The 18,343-nt window shown below is 45.9% G+C and overlaps 1 protein-coding gene across 5 annotated transcripts in view; it reads left to right on the top strand.

Moving 5' to 3' along the window:
- The window catches only part of Fam107b (family with sequence similarity 107 member B), a 234,663-nt gene that overhangs the window by 193,785 nt on the left and 22,535 nt on the right, over positions 1-18,343 (top strand). The window contains exon 1 of one of the 5 annotated variants that reach the window (XM_085835222.1): positions 9,569-9,680. The exons of the other annotated variants lie outside the window; for them this stretch is intronic. Within the exon in view, the coding sequence (XP_085691348.1) occupies positions 9,647-9,680 (34 nt within the window). The 5' untranslated portion in view covers positions 9,569-9,646. Of the gene's footprint in view, positions 1-9,568; positions 9,681-18,343 lie in introns of those variants that run through there. 5 annotated transcript variants of the gene reach the window in all.

Here is an 18,343-nt window from a genome sequence, read left to right as displayed (position 1 = left end):
CCTGCGTGGGAGGAGGCTAAAGTACAGAAGGAGGGGCAGGAAGAACAGATCACTGGCGCAGTTGCTCTTTAAAATCCCACATGTCCAGTGATAAACTTGGGAGGAATACGAGAGAATCACACAGGAGCCAGGCAGCATTGTTTGCAGTTTCCAGGGTCTCTCATGGAACTCTGAATCCCACAGTGCACTGTGAGAGCAAGCAGCATCCTTGGGCATGCGTGGTGATTGTCCTAGTGTTGGGTTGGTAGGAGATATAGCTCAAGTCTAGTCTTCTCCTTGTGATTGGATCCACAGGAAGATCTACATTTTTAAGTGAGCTGTGATGTCATGAGCACACCATAAGGCATGCATTTCTGATTCGCCCTGGAGCCTGTGCACTTTATAATGTCGGGGTGACATTGCAAGACAGATCTGAAGAGCCTTCTGTAGTTGGGCAGAGTGTTTATAGGTAGTCAGGAGTGATTCAGCATGTGCCAGATGGTGAAGCAGTGTGAATGTTGGCTGAGGGTGGCATCCATCCAGGGCTATGAGGAGGTCTGACTTAGCTACAAGGCGTATTATCACAGAGTGCGGGAGCTGCTTCATCAAGAACAAATGTTTGCTTTTGTAACTAGGTTTCAATTAACTGGCACTGAGGCTATTTACTTTCCAATAGAGATGAGGTTGCCGTGTCTGACTGAACTTTTCTTGTAGTGATAGGGATGGTGCATGTATGCTCTGGGTCTCGAAAGATAGTAGCTGCTCCTGGCTTGGGGACAGTTTGTTTTGCTTCATTTGTTCTGGTCTTGTGTTGTAGAGTTTCTGCCTTCTGAGTCCTGTACTTGTTGCTCTTCTTGGTTTCCAGTGGCAGAGTGTTCCTTCAAGGTCCTTGTTCTGAGTGCCTTTCTATGTCACTTTCTTGGCTTGTCCTGTGTGCTCTTCTCCTATTCTGTGTTCATGCTTTCCCTGTTCTTGCTCCATGCCCACTTCTGTTCCTATCCCGTGGTCAGCCAGCTCTTACCCCACCTCTATACACTCTGCTTTTTGGCAGCCTGCAGCCTAGGAGAGAATACCATGTCTCTCACACCTAGAGGCCTTTGGTCTGAAAGCAGGAGATAGAGACCCTGCCCTGTAGTCATTCTTCTGTCTCTGGCTCCCTAGAGGGCTGACCTTAGCCATATGTGTTGCTAGCCCTGGTCCTCAGTCAGCATGAACTGGGGACAGAAGCCCCAGTTTGGTTGTGACCGGGGTGGCTCTGGTATAGTGAGTCTGTGAACTGAAGACTTACTTGCACAGGACATGTGACTTTCAGAACTCACATCAGGATGAGTGGCACACCCTTCTCTCTAGGATGCTGCTCTAGGGATCTCTGCTCTAGATCTTGTTAGTAACAACTGCTTCTGGTCCAAACTTCTGAGATCTCAGGTGTTGGATGGAATTTTCTGGGCTCCCTTTAGGAAGGGTGATTCCAGGCTGTGCTGGACTCCCTCACAAGCCTCCTGCTGTCCTCTGCTGCTGTTCTCTCCCATGCGTTGACTCTGCTGTATCGAATGCCCCCCATGGACACCCTGACATCCCTTCCATCCTCATCTTCACCACCTGTTCCTGTCCATAGATGGCTGAGCCCAGCTAGAGAAAGTCGCTCTGTAACTGTGAAATCCTTTCCCTGCTTCGGAGGGCCTCAGGGCAGCCTGGAAATGGAACCCTTTCCTCCTTGGCCCACACTCTGCACAGTGACTTTGAATGTTCTCTTTGCTCTTTTCCCCCCGTTAATTTATTAATTCACTTTCAAACCTGGTCACCATCCCCTCTTCCTCCTAGTCACACTGTCACATTAATTCTGGAGTTTCGCTCTCACACCTCATTCCCATTTCATTCTCTAGTCAGTAATCCTTCCACCACACACAAGTCAGACAGGTAAACGCTGATATTGCCAGTTCTTCCTGCTGACCTTAGATACTTCTGCCTGGTGCTGGACCCCACCCTCAGTTTGCATATTTTCTGTTCATAATTGAAGAACAGTCCCTCTTAATTCCTACAAATCACACCACTAGCCTATTTTTATATCCTCACTTGTCAAAATATGAATGTGTTTAATAACATGCTGATGTCTGTTTTATATACTCTTCTGTGTTTTCCAATTTTATATGATTTATCATTTTTAAAGTCAGAGCAAAGTTAAATGTTTTTGGTTGAGTATGTGTGTGTGTAGCACACATGCCCAATAAGCCTATTATTCCCTTATCTATAGGTTACATTATAAGGAAAACACTCTGATTCCAATTGGGACTGAAATACTATTATCCCCCCTCAACTTTTCTCCTGAACAGATGAGTGTGGCCTTCCTATGGCTGCCCTGAGAGTCTAGCTTTCCTTTTATTTTGGTAGTGGCAGCGAGCCTTTCAGATGTAAGACGTGATGTGAGGTGACCTTTCGCACGCTGGAACAGCATTGCCTTTTGCTCAGCTCTATTCTGGCGCATGTGGAGCTGTTTCCTTGCCTAAGAGCAGCAGAGGATGTCTGTCCTGGGGTGATGATGACATTCCTTTATGCCTGGGAAATGACCTGACACACGCTGGCAGCCACTCCACGGGTTAGTGTCTGGGTTATTTGCAGTGACAAGTGTGTTACTTCACAGTTTTGTTTTTTGAAGACTTATTTATTTTTATTTACATGGGTACACTGTAGCTGTCTTCAGACACACCAGAAGAGGGCATGGACCCCATTACAGATGGTTGTGAGCCATTATGTGCTTGCTGGGAATTGAACTCAGGCCCTCTGGAAGAGCAGTCAGTGCTCTTAACCGCTGAGCCACCTCTCCAGCCCCACTTCACAGTTTTATGGCTGGAAATTGAAGTGGTTTCAACAACACAAAGACTCACTGTCTGCTTACTACTGGATTTGGCAGTAGTTGGCAGCTGTGTGGCTGAGGCAGCATTGTCCCAAAGGAGTGCAGATCCCAGGCTATTGTCCTATGCTGGCAGGAATCCAGATCTGATGGCAGTCACGCTCCTGAAAATGCAGAGGTTTCTCATGTTTTCATCTCCTTGATTTACATCTTTTCTGCTATAATTAGTGATTACTAAGATGCTAGAAGACTCCACGCAGCATCCACAGAGCAAGAACAAAGCAGCTTTGCATCTGACACCTGTCATGTTAAAGCCGAGAGTGCGTCATCACGTGGGCAACGCCAGGCTTGTGTGCTGCTGCGCTTTGCTGACGTGTCTCCCAGGATGTGTTGGTGGCTTTTTGGCCATTGTGGAAGGCATGGCTCGGTGATGGAAAACTGCATGACGTAATTTATATTCTAATAATGTTTTCTATGAAAAGACCATTTGAACCTCTACTTTAAACAATCATAAATGCTATACTTGACCTTATCCTTAATAATCATTATCCTTGGAAATAGGCTAATTTACCATCCACCCACTTTACCACAGGTTCTGGAGAATAGCAATGTACTCTAAGAACGCCTCGTGCTTTCTCCTCAGAAGCTGAGGCCGCTGTTTACTTTCAGCTCCTTCTTGAGTGTGGAGCTGTCTTATGAAGTAGACCTGGCCTGACAGGATTTCCAGACTTTGCGGATTGGAAGGAGGGTTGTCATTGTATTACCATAACCACACCTGAATGGAGCTTTACCCTTGCCTGCCTGTGATGCTGAGACCACGGAAGATGCACACCCCCTCCCCACCACTAACCTAGAGCCTGGTCACTTTCCCTACATGCCTCTATAACAGTTCCCATCATGCCTTGTCCTTCTGAAGGATCTGTCACCACAGGTGTCTGTTACTGACGGCATCACAGGTGAACTGTCTAGGACTCTAGAACCTATGTCAGTGTCTCCTCTCCTTACTCAGCCACATTTCCTGTCACTAACCAAGTGACCTCCCTGTCAGTCACACTGGTTTTGCCCCTTTGTGTGCCCAGGTCCTCTGTAAAGCTGTCCTGCCAGGACCGGCCACAGCCTGTTTACAGACGTAAGCAGAGCTTTCCTTCTGACTACTGTCTTTCCCATTGCCTTACACAGTTTGGTTCTTATTTCGTGTTGTATTCATGGCTACCGAGGGTTTTGTTTAGTTTTACAAAAGCGTAAGCATTCTTAGTGTGGCCTCTTGCGCATCCCTTAGCTTAGCCCCTAAGCTGGTGAAGGGCCTTTGTAGGCTCTGAATGGAGAAGTCTGTGTGGCAGAACAGAGTTGAGGATGCTCATGGGGCCAACATTAGGAATTGAGCTGTCCAGTCACCCAGTCAGAGGCTGTGGGACACTTAGGGGCACTGAGGACATCCTATTGATTGAATGAATGTGTTGTGTACTGCCCAGCCTGCCTGGTGAAATGAGCTTGGGTAGGCACAACTATAGACTCAGTTTTCTGAAGACTGCAAATCCACAGCTGGATTTAGTTCAACCAGGGATGAACCTAAGTATTGAACATGCCAGACAGGCACTCTACCACCAAACTTTGCTGCACCCCGATCCCAGTGCTTTCCTTTCCAGACAAAATCTCAATACATTACCCAGGCTATCCTCAACACACTAGAAACCCAGGCAAGCTGTGACCTGATCCTGATCCGCTCAGCCTCCTGAGTAGCTGGGATTAGAGGCCTGCATCCCCAGGCCCGATGAGCAGTGTGGTATTGTAGTCTCCATGAGCCTTCCCTGTTTACATGGTGATGTTGTGGCGCAGATCCTGTAGTAGTTATGGCCATGGTGATCGATTCACTTTTAATGTCCTTATGCCAACTGGTTCGCATGGCAATACAATCAGCATGGCCTTTAAGAGTTCAGTTCTGTTGAACCTTTACAACTGAGAAATTGACCATTTTCTATGGCTTTTTTTCATGAACTAATTGCCCACCCTTTCTGTTTAGCGTCTGAGAAGGAGAATCTGAGTTCCTTGGGTGGATTGTCAGGGTGCTGATGCATTTTGGAAAGGGCAGCAGCCCAGCCCCGATGGTCTGCTCCACAGGATAGATGTAGCAGAGCGCCTGCTCAGCATCCTTCCCACCTGACCTCCACCTTTGCCATGTTCCCTGCCTTCAGCAGAGGCAGTCAGGATCCACTTTACACTCTCAGAAACAGAGGCAGAATCACAGGAAAATCAGGCTCAGGAGTTTGCTAGCCAGCTGGCCTCTAACGATTTCCCCGTCTACTTCTGGAAATTTCCATCCAACTTTGTTCATTTTCTGGCTTCTTAGAAATTTAAATTACATGTTTACTAAAAGCAAGCAGTCTTTTGTTAGTTACAGGTTTTGGCATTTGTAGCAAGGCCAGAACATTCCCTTTCATATCTCAGAGTGAAACATTTAAATTCTGTCAGAGCTAGAGAGAGGTGTTGGAGTTTTGGAAGGGTGACTGACTGTGTTTAGCTAAGGGAGGTGAGTAATTATGGGTTTTGTTCTGAATTCCACAGTGTAGAGGTGCATAGCTCAGGGATTTCAGGGATATGAGAGGATGCTGCAGATCAAAGGGGGAAAGCTATGGGAACTGGGAGGGGAGTTACCGGGACTCAAGTGAAGGGAGCTTAAATGTGAACTTTGCCCTTTTGGAATTCCAAGCTTCATGACTTTGGGTTGGTTGCTAATCTCCTGAGTTCTGCTACTCCTCCATCAGTAAGGACACAAATACTTGCTGCATAGAACTCCCAGGGATTTTAGAGGAGATGAGGTCCAAGTGTTGCAAACAATGCCTACACTGCTGTAAGCACTCCAAAGTTCCCTGGTAATAGAGTAGTGCTTCAGCCAGCCACTTGTAGACCAAGCCAGCGTCACTCATGGAATTACTGTTACAAGTTTCAAAGAACTGATAACAAACCTATTTTCAGCACAGCTTTGCAGTAGTGAACAGGCCCAGCCAGGGTGGGTATTTCATAGGAATAAATAGAGACTAGAAATTAATGTTTTCTAAGACCCGTGAAAACTCCTTCTATATCACCGTCCACCAGAACAGGATGGATGAAAGGGCTCACAGATTGCGCTTTTTTCCATAGCAAGTTTACTGAGACACTTCATCCTGTTAACAGTGACAGTAGAGTGCTGTGGGGATGATGTGGTGGGTAAGGCGTTAACCACACGGGCACGAGGACCTGAGTTTGTCTCCCCAGAACCCATGGAAAAGCTGGACACTGTAGCACACATGAGTGCAATCCCGGTGCTCTCACACGGAGATGGGAGACTGAAATTGTCAGTCAAGCTAGTGAGACCCTGCCTCAAACAAGGTGAAAGATCACACAAGGTGAATGGCGCCTAGGACCAACATAGGAGATTCTCCTCTGACCCAAACATGGCACGCACGCACGCACGCACACGAACACATGATGACCACACATTTGCTTTCTGTATATATGGAGATACATCCATGGATAAGTTAGAGGTGGCCTGTGTTCTCATGTCACTGTCAGGTAACAGGTGTCAGGATGGGAGAGGCTCCATTCCAGGTTAGGGGTGCTAGATGTACACATGGAGTTCGGTAGAGTTCTCAAGTTGGCCGAGGGGCAGGGCCATGGTGAAACAGTGAAGTGTGGGGAGCAGGATGGGCAGGATGGACAGGGAGGGCAGGGAGTGGCAGGTCCTGCTCAGAGGACCCCTGGCACACTATTGGGAGAAAGCCAATTCCTGCTACAGGAAAGTGTGACTGTTCCCTTTTGTTATTGGCCTTTTGCACAGAGCTATCAACGCTGAGTGTCTTGGGAGGTAACAGTGCAGAGATGGCTGTGTTCTTACCCTGCAGTTACACTGAAGGCTGTACTGTCTTCAGCACAGACATGGCCGCGACTGAAGCCAAGCATGGCCTGGATGTTTCCCCATGAGAGTCTCCTGTGAGAGGAGCAATAGCGGGAGTATAGTATAGGCTTCAGTCATGTGTGGATTGAAAGCGGTCACACACTCTCGTGTGCAGAGGACGGCAGTGAGATCTGGGTTGATGCTGACAGGCTGGAGGCTGACTGGTATGTTTCCATTTTCAAGCCCTGAGCCCTGGCCTGGCCAGGATCAACTCAGGAACTCAGTATCAGCACTTGTAATTCTAAGTCTTTTGTGCATCACTTGGGAAACCTTATCAGTTGCAAATTCACTACCAAATCAGTGGCCGCCATTGAAGTGGTTAGTTCGAGCAATAGGGAGGAGAACCCTCTAGATAAGCATTTAAGCATTGTTAGGTAAAGTGTGTGTGTGTGTGTGTGTGACAGAATTTTGAGAAAAGAATGAAATATTTTATGTCACATAGAAGTATTCTATGCTTTCTGTATATTCCTGGTCCTTTCTAAGTTCTGAGGAGCCCAGTACTGGTGTGGAACTGCACTGCAGGCGTAAGCCTTTCTTTGGATTCCTGTGGATCACAGGCATATTTGCGTGATAGATGAGAAAAACCAGACTTCTCTTGATTCTCTTTTCTGGAGAGGGGAAAGTCTGTGTCTCTGAAAGATGTCACATATAGCCTAATTGAACTGCCTGGTGTAGCAACGCAATTGTGTACCTGCATGTGTGAACACTGTGTGTGTGTGTGTGTGCACTCGTGTTTGTATGTAAGGGTAGGTTACTTTCTCAGGGTACAGGATCCGAGGGGTGACAGCTACTTTGTGCTGGATGTTTCTGACCCTTGGGACTGTGCTCTTGGTTGGATGAGGTCGTGACTCTGAGTTAATGTAGGAGAAATGGTTCTGGAGCAGATGTAATGAGAAAGCACTAATGGCCAATTCTTCCAAGTCATTAAGTTGAATTTTTTATCTTTGCAATGAACAGTTTAGGAGCAAAACTAGATTCATTTCTTTCTAACAGAATACAAATATAATTTATAGTAAAAGCTAAAAATGAGGTGAGATAAAGCCAAAAAAATGTTAGTCTCACAAAAGCAAAGATTAAAATGCTTAAATTTTATATTACAAACACTAGTCTCAGATACCCTGTTTATTTTATAGTTACTTGAGTCCAAGTTCGTATGTGTTAGTACTTAAACAAAGTAACAGGTACATCAGTAAATCAAGTTTTGTTAGATTTTGTTGCTTAAGCTGACTGTGTCTTGTGTCATAGTAATATTTACTTCAAGTTAAAAGCAAACATTTTTCCATCTTATTAAGTAGATTTATAATAACAGTGTCCTGTTTTCTGAATGCTTAAATATAGGCTACGGGTGCATTTTTCCAAATGAAGATTAGAACTCTGGGTTATCATCCTCCCTATTTTGAGATAATTAGAGATTTCTTAATACTTGAGATGGACTTTTAAAAAAATAGTTAATGATTTATGTAAAAGATAAACCAGGGAGCTTTATGGTTGGTGATGATCTGCGCGTGATGCGCCCCCCCACACACACACATATTGTGGCTATGATAACATTTAAATTTTAAATTTATTAGTTTTACACGAGCGACTACTCACCATAATAAGTTTCCTTGACCACGGTTGAGAGCATCATACATCTATGCATGTAAACATAAATACCTACAAGATATGCATATTTATATATGCATATTTAGCATTTTAGATATTGTAGATATTTAGCAAAACAACATCACTAGCTTCTCACCTTGGACCTGGAACCTTCCGTAGCTATGGGTTTTGACCATATGTACTTTACCGTGCATGGATTTCCTCCCGTGGTGCAGGCCTCAGATTCATTGAAGAGGGTGTTTGTAGCCCCATAGAGAGTCTTGCCTCAGTTGACCAGTGGGCACTTGTAGCATGGAGGGTCCAGGACTAGGGAACACCACTGATGCCTTCTGCACTGCAGCCCACATAGCACCGGCCAGCACTGTGAGAGCTAGCCCACAAGACAGGGAGTTTCCTGGTCAGTTCAAGGTTGATTTCTCTGTCTTCTGTAACCAAGGATGGCATTCTATGTTTATCTAATGTTTAGAGTTGTTTCCCACAGGAAGATGTCTTTCATCCACTTAGTTTAATCTAATGTATACACTTAGCCTGCTTCCAGTTAATAGTCAAGTGTCTCTCTATACCCACTTTCTTGGTAAAGTATTGAAGACTTGACTAATGGTGTAGCCAGGAAAGAGAAAATGTAACCCTGTTTGGAAAAGCCCTGTCGGAACTTATTAGCAACTCTCCTGGTTTTTCCTCTTTCCAAAACCCAAGTTCATGTAGTCCTACACCACACTGAAACTGTACTACCCGGGGCAGAATTCCGGGCATAGTTGAGGCCTTACCCCTATTAATTTCTGCCAGATTCCCCAAGCCACAACTGGCCCAGTCCATTTCACACCAGCAAAATTCGCCTTCACCTCCTCCCTGCCCTCTTGCTGACTGTGCCAAAGGCATTGTTATGTAAGTATGCCAAGGGCCAGTGGTTTTGCCAGGGCACTCCCATACCTGGTTGGTGTCCCAGACTTTATGGCTTTCTGCTGCTATTGTCTTGGCTTTGAATTCAGCCTGACAACTTTGACTGTTTGACAAATGTTAGATAACCCACCTCCCTTCCTTTAGTAAATATACCAAAGCTAAGTATTATATGGCTTGCACCTGATGGAATAGGCTCTATTTCTCAAGGCCAGTGGAAGGAATTCGTGGGAGGAGGTATGCTTGACGGGTGGGGCAGTGGGAGGGTAGAAGGAGAAAAGATAGAGAAGAAGTCAACTGCTGATTCCAGAACAGGCAGAGCCGGCTTCTCTGGGTAGACACAACAAGCCTGTGTGTGGTGACAAAACCCAGAGGACAGGCCAGAGATGGCAGTCCGCGAAACAAGGCTGAGGGGTGAAGGTAAGGAGAGCTCCAAGGGCCGTGGGCCAGCACGAGGGTTTGGACATGAGCCTGGGCTGGAGTACTGCTCTGTTCACTGCAGGGATCTGGGCTTGATGGCTCTGCTTCTCAGAGGGCAGCTCAGCCTCAGTACTGCCAAAGCCCTGTCTGTCTGTCTGTTTGTCAGCTCGCACTGTGCACAACAGTGTTTACTCATTGTTTAGCTCTATGCTTAGCTGATCTGTGGTGCAGGTGGCTTGACTTGCTCAGATGCTGAGACTTCCTTAGCTGGTTTCGGTGTGTGGTGTTAGGCATCAAACCCAGGTGCGTGGTGGGCAAGAGCTATCTGAGGTCCTGAGGTCCACCCAGCCCATTTATTAAGTTCCTTCTTTTGCTGTTACTATGTTACATTTCTTTTTGTCAGCAAGGAAACACTTTCTCTCCTACCATCTGTTTCTCTGCAATTGTCCACGTGGCAGGACCTGGGTCCTGATGTTTTCTTTCTGATACCTGAGCCTGGGGAACGTCTTTGCCCTTTGCTGACTATGTCTTAGTGGAACCTTTTTTTTTTTTTTTTTTTTTTTTGAGTTTCTATAAGTGAGTAGGCTCAAGTCGTGCTTTTGCCTAGCATACTGAACACCTTGGGTTCCATTCCCAGCAACACACACACACACACACACACCACAGTTACACAGATAGAAGTATTGTTCTGGTATTAAACAGATGTTCGTACTGAGCACGGTGGCCCTCACCTGTCATCTCAGCACTGGGGAAGCTGGGACTAGATTACCTTGAGTTTCAGGGCAGCTTGGCCTACAGAGTGAGTTGGAGAGGCCCATTTGGACTACATGAGATATCCTGTCTTATAAAAAGAAAACAGAAATGCTGGGCAGGATTCTTTTAGCAACTCGCCGTACTTTTAAAGGCGCATGGAAACTTCCAGCAGAGCTGCTGTTTGCAGAGCATCATCTCTTCCGAACCACAAATGCTTGACTTTGGCGATTCTGATCTCGCAGCCATCAGCTCCACTATGCAACCGTTGAACAACCCCCTCTAACAGAGCAGTCACAGATGCCTTTATCTGTGTGTACATCAGGGAGGGGGTTAAAGATTATCGGGAGAATTATATTTGTTCATAGTGGTATAGGTTTCTTCTCTCCCTGATGGAAGATGGAAAGCAGACTGGCTGAGAGAATTTTGTTGGTTTGCTTCCATTTATTAAGATGTTTTCCAAAATCAGTGTCAGAAATTTACTTATAAATAACAAAACAGCTACAATAAATCAAATGTTCAAAAGTAACTTTTCAGAGTTCTTAAAATATAGTGACTCCAACTCATAATGCAAATTTCTTTTTAAAAAATATTTATTTACTTATTAGTTTAAGTGTGTGTGTGTGTTTGTGTCTGTGTGCGCATGTGCAATGTGCCTATGCAGTGAAGTCACACCTTAAATTCTGGATCCCCTTGCTTCCACTTCCTTGGCTGGCAGTGCAGCCATTTGCCCCTGAGCCTGGCTCTAACCCTCCATGTTTAGCTAAGTGGGACAGGATCTTCTAAGCTTCAGGTGGGTCCTCAGTCTTGGAGTCAGTTTTGGAGGTCACAGTGAGCTTTTGGAAGCTGAAGCGATGGGCATGTCAGAATGCACAGCAGGTAGGAGAATCATGAGACGGGGCCTTTGGAACCTTAACTTCATCTAATTGTAGGGTCTGTCCATGTCACTGTGTATAGTGGTTTATACACAAAAACATTTGAAAGTCACTGATCTGGGATAGTGTAGGTTTTACCCAAGTATTTCAGGGTGAATTTAATTACCCTGACACAGGGTGTCTTTCTTAGCTCTTTTCCACAGCTAACTGAGTAGGTGCAGAGGGAGCATTCTTTAGAATGTAAGAATTTCTGAGTTCAAGGCCAGCCTGGTCTACAAAGTGAGTTCCAGGACAGCCAGGGCTACATAGAGAAACCCTGTCTCGAAAACAACAACAACAACAACAACAAAAGAAGTTGGTGGTTACAATGGTGCTGTTTTACTGTGTCCTTCTTCCTTCACTGTCTCCCACTAAGATCTTTCAAGCCATTGTGAGCCACATTCAGCTGATCCCATTGTCACATGAAGCATGACGCATGGAGGAGAGGTGACCACTCAGACTGTAATTTCTAAATTTAAGTGTATTTTCTTTGTTCTACACTAAATATAATAGTTCCAGATCCTTCATGATAGAATCAAGCTATGTGTCCCCAAAAGCAGATGTCTTAGAAGGTGAGTGTGTGTCACACACACACATACACACACAGTGGACAGTAAGGGAAGGCAGACTAATTCTGTAAGGTCAAATAAGAGAAACCAGAGTCCCTTCTACCATTGAAGGCTTTGAAACGTGGGGACTCTGGAGACTGTGGTGGTAACTGACAGGTAGAAATGAGAGCTGCTGTTGAACTGATAAGTCGGGGTGAAACTGGTTATTACTTCAATACTGAGCATTCATAGATGAAATTAGGATCCTTCCTTCCCTCCCTTCTTTTCTTCCTTCCCACAGAGTCTTGCTGTAAGGCTCAGGCTGGCCTTCAGTTTATGATCCCCTCCCCTTTTTTTCTTTTTTCCTGTGTGGTGCTGAGGATAGAACCCCTGGCCTTATGCAGCTAGGTAAGTGGGGCCCCAGCCCTGATGGACTTTCTTACTAACAGGTTGCATGCATTCTGGTGTTTAGTATTTTCTAACTGTGAACTGAGGTTTTCTCATATACTTGGAATCAAACCAGAATTTAGTTCCTTTACTTGTCTTGAGAAAAACTTTTAAAAGAATTGCTCATTCTTTTCCCTTATATTTTTGCTACATTTTACTTTCAGCATTTGATTTCTTTAAGAAGGTAGAATAATTTTTTTTTTCACATTAGTTTTTTTTTTTTCTCCACAAGGGAAGTCATGATACATGCGCCCTTTGTTAGAGAATTATTTTATAATTGTTCATCCGGAAGCAATTCACAAGTTCCTTTATAGCCAGCTTTAGTAAGGGTGAAGCTGGTGTTGTGACTGTGTAGACGTGTCAGTTGTCTGTGTCCTTCTTATTTAGTCACCAGTCGTCCCTATGTTTGTATATTTAAAGACAGCTTCCTTTAAAAGTAAGCCCTGCCTCTTGCAACACCAACTGTGAGAGAAGTCGGAGCTGAGGGCAAGTCTCCCGGTGCTGAGTTATTGGGTAATGAACCCTGTGGCAGCAAAGGAAAGGGAAACGTGTGGGACTCGGTTGGCTGCTGGGAGGGTGATGGATTTTCATTGCATTAGGAAGGGCATGGGGTGCAGCTCCCACTCTTTACTTGACCTCTGCAGCTGTTAAGGTTTGTTTAAGGAAGACATGTTTGCACGTAGTTGAGGTTGGTGTTTGACTGCAGTACTGTCAGACAGTCTTAGGTTGACAGCTGTGCCATGGGTTGCTGGAGTGAGCGACTGGATAGGTAATCAGCGTGGGCCACAGCCTCAGTGGTGGGAGGCTGGTGTTCTCACACACGCTGTGTGAGGGTGGAGCACCACAGGGAGTTGTCTGAGGTACTGTTCCGTGGCTGTGTGGGCCACAGCCTCAGTGGTGGGAGGCTGGTGTTCTCACACACGGTGTGTGAGGGTGGAGCACCACGGGGAGTTGTCTTAGGTACTGTTCCGTGGCTGTGAAAAGGCCGTGACTGAGGCAACACCTAGGAAGGAAGAATGGAATCATGGGCTTGCTCCACAGCTTCAGAAGTTAGTCTGCTATCACCATGGTAAAGAGCAGGCCAGCACATAGGCAGAAGTAGCTGAGAGTTCTGCATCCTCATCTGTAGGCTGGGGCAGAGGGGGCAGGACAGGACTGTTGAACCCCCACAGAATAGGTGTGGCCTTGTTGTGGGAAGTATTTGGGTTCTGGGGATGTGAACTCAGGTTGTTAGGTTTCCATGCAAGTATGGGTACTCACTGAGCTGTCTTTCAATCTGAATTCTGAATGTTTTTTTTATTCAGTTTTGGGGATAGAATTTGGGTACTTGCATATTCTAGGCAAGATTCTACCTCTGAGCCAGAACCCCAGTGCTGGAGTGTTTTGTAGGCAGTGAGCATCCTTCCGATCCCTAAGGATAAAGGTCATTATGCTTTGCAGACATCACGGCACCCGAGGTGTAGCCAGCTTATTCTAGGTCCTCACTGCCTGTGTTCCTTGTTTGCTAGGAAGGCAGTTGCTGTTTTCCTCGTTCTGATTTGTAGAGTTCCCTGTGTCCCTGTGCTAGCCTGTGGCTGGATAGCCAGCCCGGGGCTTAAGTTGAATCAGCTTCAGGATTGGGTGTATAGGGGGGCAGGTTACCTAGGTCACTGTTTATAGGAAGGCAGTAGTAGTCTCTGGGCGCTGAGGTGCTCTTGTCTTTGTTTGTCTTGTGGCTCCTCAGAGCAGCCTGTGGGAAATGGGAAAATGGAAAGGCCTGGTGTCTTAGGAAGACAGGCCTGCAGAGGGAGTTGAAATAATGTGTGGAGTTCATTCTGAGAAAGTTAGAGTTGGAGGAGTTGACACCCCTGCGGTGTTCCTGTGCCCACATTGACTACAAATATGCTTACATTTGGCCACCTGCCAAACCTCCTTCCTATAAACGGGTATTTCCACAGACAGTGAAGCTGAGGCCCAGGAGGCTTTTATTGAAACCTTCCCATCCTTACTGATTACAGCTTTTGCTATGGAGATGCCGTGGGCTCTAAATACTTAGAAGCCATATATTGTTCTCATTTCCCTTTCAGCTTTGGAGCTGAGGCCCAGGGGCTCCTTGGCCAGGAGGCTGCTGTGTCCACGAAGACAGGTGAACTTAGTATGAGTTGTTTTGTCACCATGCCACCAGCATGAACTGTGACAGACTGGGTGGCTTGTTCATCATGCCTTTCTCCTCTTCAGTTCCAGAAGGCTGAGATTCAGGCACAAGCTGTGTGGGGTCTCGCTGTGGCTTGACCACTGAGCCATCCCTACAGCTCTTTGTTCCTTATAAGGACACTAATCCTGTCATAAGTCTTGTGGTTTCCTTTAAATCCATGCACCTTTCAAAGAACTCAGCTTAAGAAGCTCTCCCTTTAAGGGTAGATTATAGACTTAGCTCCTTTGAATTTGGGGGGAACATAATTCATAACTGTACATGGATGAGGCTGGGTTAATTTTCAACTGAGTGTCATTGCTGCTCCCTTCTCACAGATGCTATGCTGGGTCCGCAAGTCCCCGGCTTGCTTTGTAGCTAGGTTGTTCACACAGCACTGTTCTGGACACTGAGAAAACAAACAAAGCCTAAGGGCTTCTGGAAGTCCCTCCCTGCAGGTGAAGAGCCAGTGTGGGGCTTTTCCTGTCTTCCCTTCCCTTCCTGCTGTGTCTACAGAGGGTGGTGGAGGCAGGGTTGGACATTGCAGAGAACTGAGGATGCCTATGAACTCTGTGGCATTTTAGTGTCAGCTAAGAGGAAGCTCCTTTGGCTTCAGCTCCTTGTAGGCATGTTATTGGCCCCCAAGAGCATCTCACTGTAGACTCTAGAAGGGAGAACTTCATCTTCCTGGAGCTGGCAGGAACCAGGAGGTTGTCTCTAAGACCTTGTCTCTAAGCCTCTCTGTATTCTCACTCATAGAACCCATACGGTTGTCTCACTTCAGATTTCCTTGGTGTGTTTCTCTCGGCTCCTGGACACCAGGGGCCGCCCTGTTTTACTCACCGCAGGGCATCAGGGCCTGCCTCCCAGCCCGAGTTTAGGAGAGAAACATGAAGATGAGTAAATGCTTGGGCAAGCTCTCCAGTTCTGGCCTCGGGCTGGCTCTGTTGTTTTCTTCCTACCTTGCCTTTGATGTCCTTCATAACTAAGTGGCAACTTGTTGTTCACAGAAAAACCCATGAGGTAGCCTGAAGAGAGGTAAGTGGGAAAACAGACTTTAATTAGCTGTATCTGAGCTGTGTAAATAACTGTTCCCGAGGGTTTAGTTAGAGACAGGCGTCCTCCAAAGATGCAGACAAAGGTATATCCCAGTCTCCACACTGTAGAAACAGAAATCAGGTCTAGTTGTTGTACATTCTCTTACTAGGAAACATTTTAAGATGTCCAGAAAAACACATAATTGCAACCATTGTTTCTGGCTTGCAAATTTCTTCGTGATAATTATGAAAAATGAACCTTTGAATGTTGAGTACATGTATGAAGCATTGTTCAGTAGGATTCACACTGTGGTTGCAATGCAGACTTTTCTGAGATGGAAACCTGGAATGTGGTAGAATAAGTGACTATTGTTTTACCAGGAAGGGCACAGGTGGCAAAGGTGGCAAGTTTGGGATTAGGTTCCGGGTCTTTCTTTAAGGCTTTCTCTTGTATCTTTTTACTCATAAGTTACTGAGCTGGAAGTGTGTGTGCCACACCATCAGTGGAAGCTCCCAGTGACACATAGGAACTTCTGGAGGAGTGGTCTCATTGAGCTTTCATTAGCAGGGCCAGTCTAGCCAGAAGGACCTGGGTTGTCCTGGAGGGGAAGGGCTGGCCTTCTGCTGTGCTGTGTGGCCTGGAGGAGCCACTTGGGACCTGGGCTCTTGGGGTCTAGGCTGGGTTTGATGGTAGGAGCATCTTCAGGATTTATGGAGGAAGTGGAGACTGAGTTTATTCAGGGAGGGGATGGAAGTGTGGCTTGTGTCCCGCTTTGTACCTTCCTCAGGTCCTGGAGATGTCCTGGGGTCGAGCGTCACTGATGCTGTTGCTTCTCTGGGTGTCAGTGAGACTGATTCGCTCTCTTTCCCCACAAATGTAGTTGCTGATGCTTTTGAAAAGGCAGGTTTCAGGGGGATCAGATGTAAAGTAGAGATGGCTTTCTCTGAGAGATCACTGGCTGAACACCAGAGTTACTCAGTCTCCAGGGGAAAGGTGGGAAGATGACTGCTGACTTCCTACAGTCTTGAAATTGGGTTCTCCTGGAAGCACGCAAAGCTGTCATGCTGTTATCAAAGTGTACGCCTCATTTAAATAGATTTTCAAACATGCCATCTAATTATTGATTATGCTAGTGCTGCTGTTAGTTACGGTGCCAGAATAACTCCAAATCAGGAGAAAATAGATTTGGAAAATTTGGGAGAGCAACTGGGAGTGAGTGAGGCGGTGTGGTGAGGTGAAATGTGAGCTCAGGCTGATCGTGGGCTTCCACTCTGTGGGCCTCAGTTTCCTCTTCTGTGACAACAGGGAAGTGGTCCAGGTCTCTCTGCAAAAAGGTTCAGCCATTAGGTCCTTTGAATGTTGAGCCTCTTGTTTGAATCCCTTTGATGAGCTGAGCCCAGTCATGAATTCTCTGCATTAGTATTCAGTTCTTAAAAGCAGGAGTGTTTGAGGCTTTGAAATCGAGTCCAGCAGGAAATTTCTTCTGGTCTGTAATTTCCTTCCACTCAGGAGTGACAGGGCCCCAGTCTGCCTCCGTCCTCCATCAGGAGTTTGAGGCAGTGGGATGACTTCTGATTCCTTTTTCCTCCCACCTTGACTTCTGTGAATATAGATTGGCCTGGCATAAATATTTAAGCACTGCATTAATGTTCAGATGAAAGAATCATGCAGAAACCAGAACAATCAAAGTAAATTAGTTAAAATTTGCATAACGTTAGATATGGTAGACTTTGAGGCTTGTGGACAGTGGTTCCTGGCCAGCCACTGCCATAGCAGGGAGCAGAGATAACTTATCTGAGCATTTGGTATTTGAGTGTTAATGATGTGGGCTGGGATATAATAATGGGCACTTACTAGTAAACCTGTGTGCAGTCCTCAACTGTGCTGATGGGGTACCCGTCTAGGCATGTGACAGTGGGGATGCTGGCACTAGGGAATGTTAGTAGCTTCATAAGGAAGGACTGACACACGAGGAAGGAGGAGAGGGTGCCTTGTGCTCCTCAGTTAGGGCAAAGCACAGGCAGGCTCCCGAACGCCAGGTACAGAGAGACACGATTAGTGCAGGGTGTGTGGTTGTAGAACGCTTACTTGATAGCTTGTCAGGCTAAATCTCCAGCTGCACTGGGCCTCAGTTTCCCCATGTGCACATTTATGATCCCTCAGGGGTTGTGAGACACACAGCACACAGGATGAAGATGCAGAAATTGTGATTCAGATTGTGTTAGACAGTCTCCTGTGCGGCTGCGGCTGCTGCTCTGGGGCTTAGGTGACTGCAGGTCTCTGTGCTGAGCTTCCCTGCTCACAGATGAACTCAAAACAAAGTTCATGCTAGCTTAATGGTTTTTCCTCCACTTAATGCATCATGAATATTGTCCCCTTCATTATGTTTTCTAATGATATCTAATTTTATGCTGAATTATATTCCATTCTTAGATATTTAAATATCATTTCTGCTATTTCAATATTTGAGATCATGCTGAAATCAATAGTCTTGTTTATTTTTAAGATTTTATTCCTATGATACACATAGGAATGTGTGTATGTAGGGGTGTTGGTGTCTGTACATCTGAGGGCATCAGATCCCCTGGAGCTAGAGTTAAAGGCAGTTATGAGCTATGTGAGTATTTTCATTTTCTCCTTCTCAGGTTCCTCTGCAAGAGCAGAATGCGCTCTTAACATCTAAGCCATCTCTCCAGCCTCCTGAGGTCAACATTCTTATCTGGATGCTTCTGTCAACATCTGTCTTTTCACTAGAACTGGGATTACCCAGTTTAAGAATGTTAATGACTTTTGCTA

This window comes from Mus caroli, unplaced genomic scaffold (genome assembly GCF_978045245.1).
Source record: "Mus caroli unplaced genomic scaffold, Mus_caroli_1 scaffold_2, whole genome shotgun sequence".
Lineage (NCBI taxonomy): Eukaryota > Metazoa > Chordata > Mammalia > Rodentia > Muridae > Mus > Mus caroli.
This window is presented reverse-complemented; position numbering and strand designations above follow the sequence as displayed.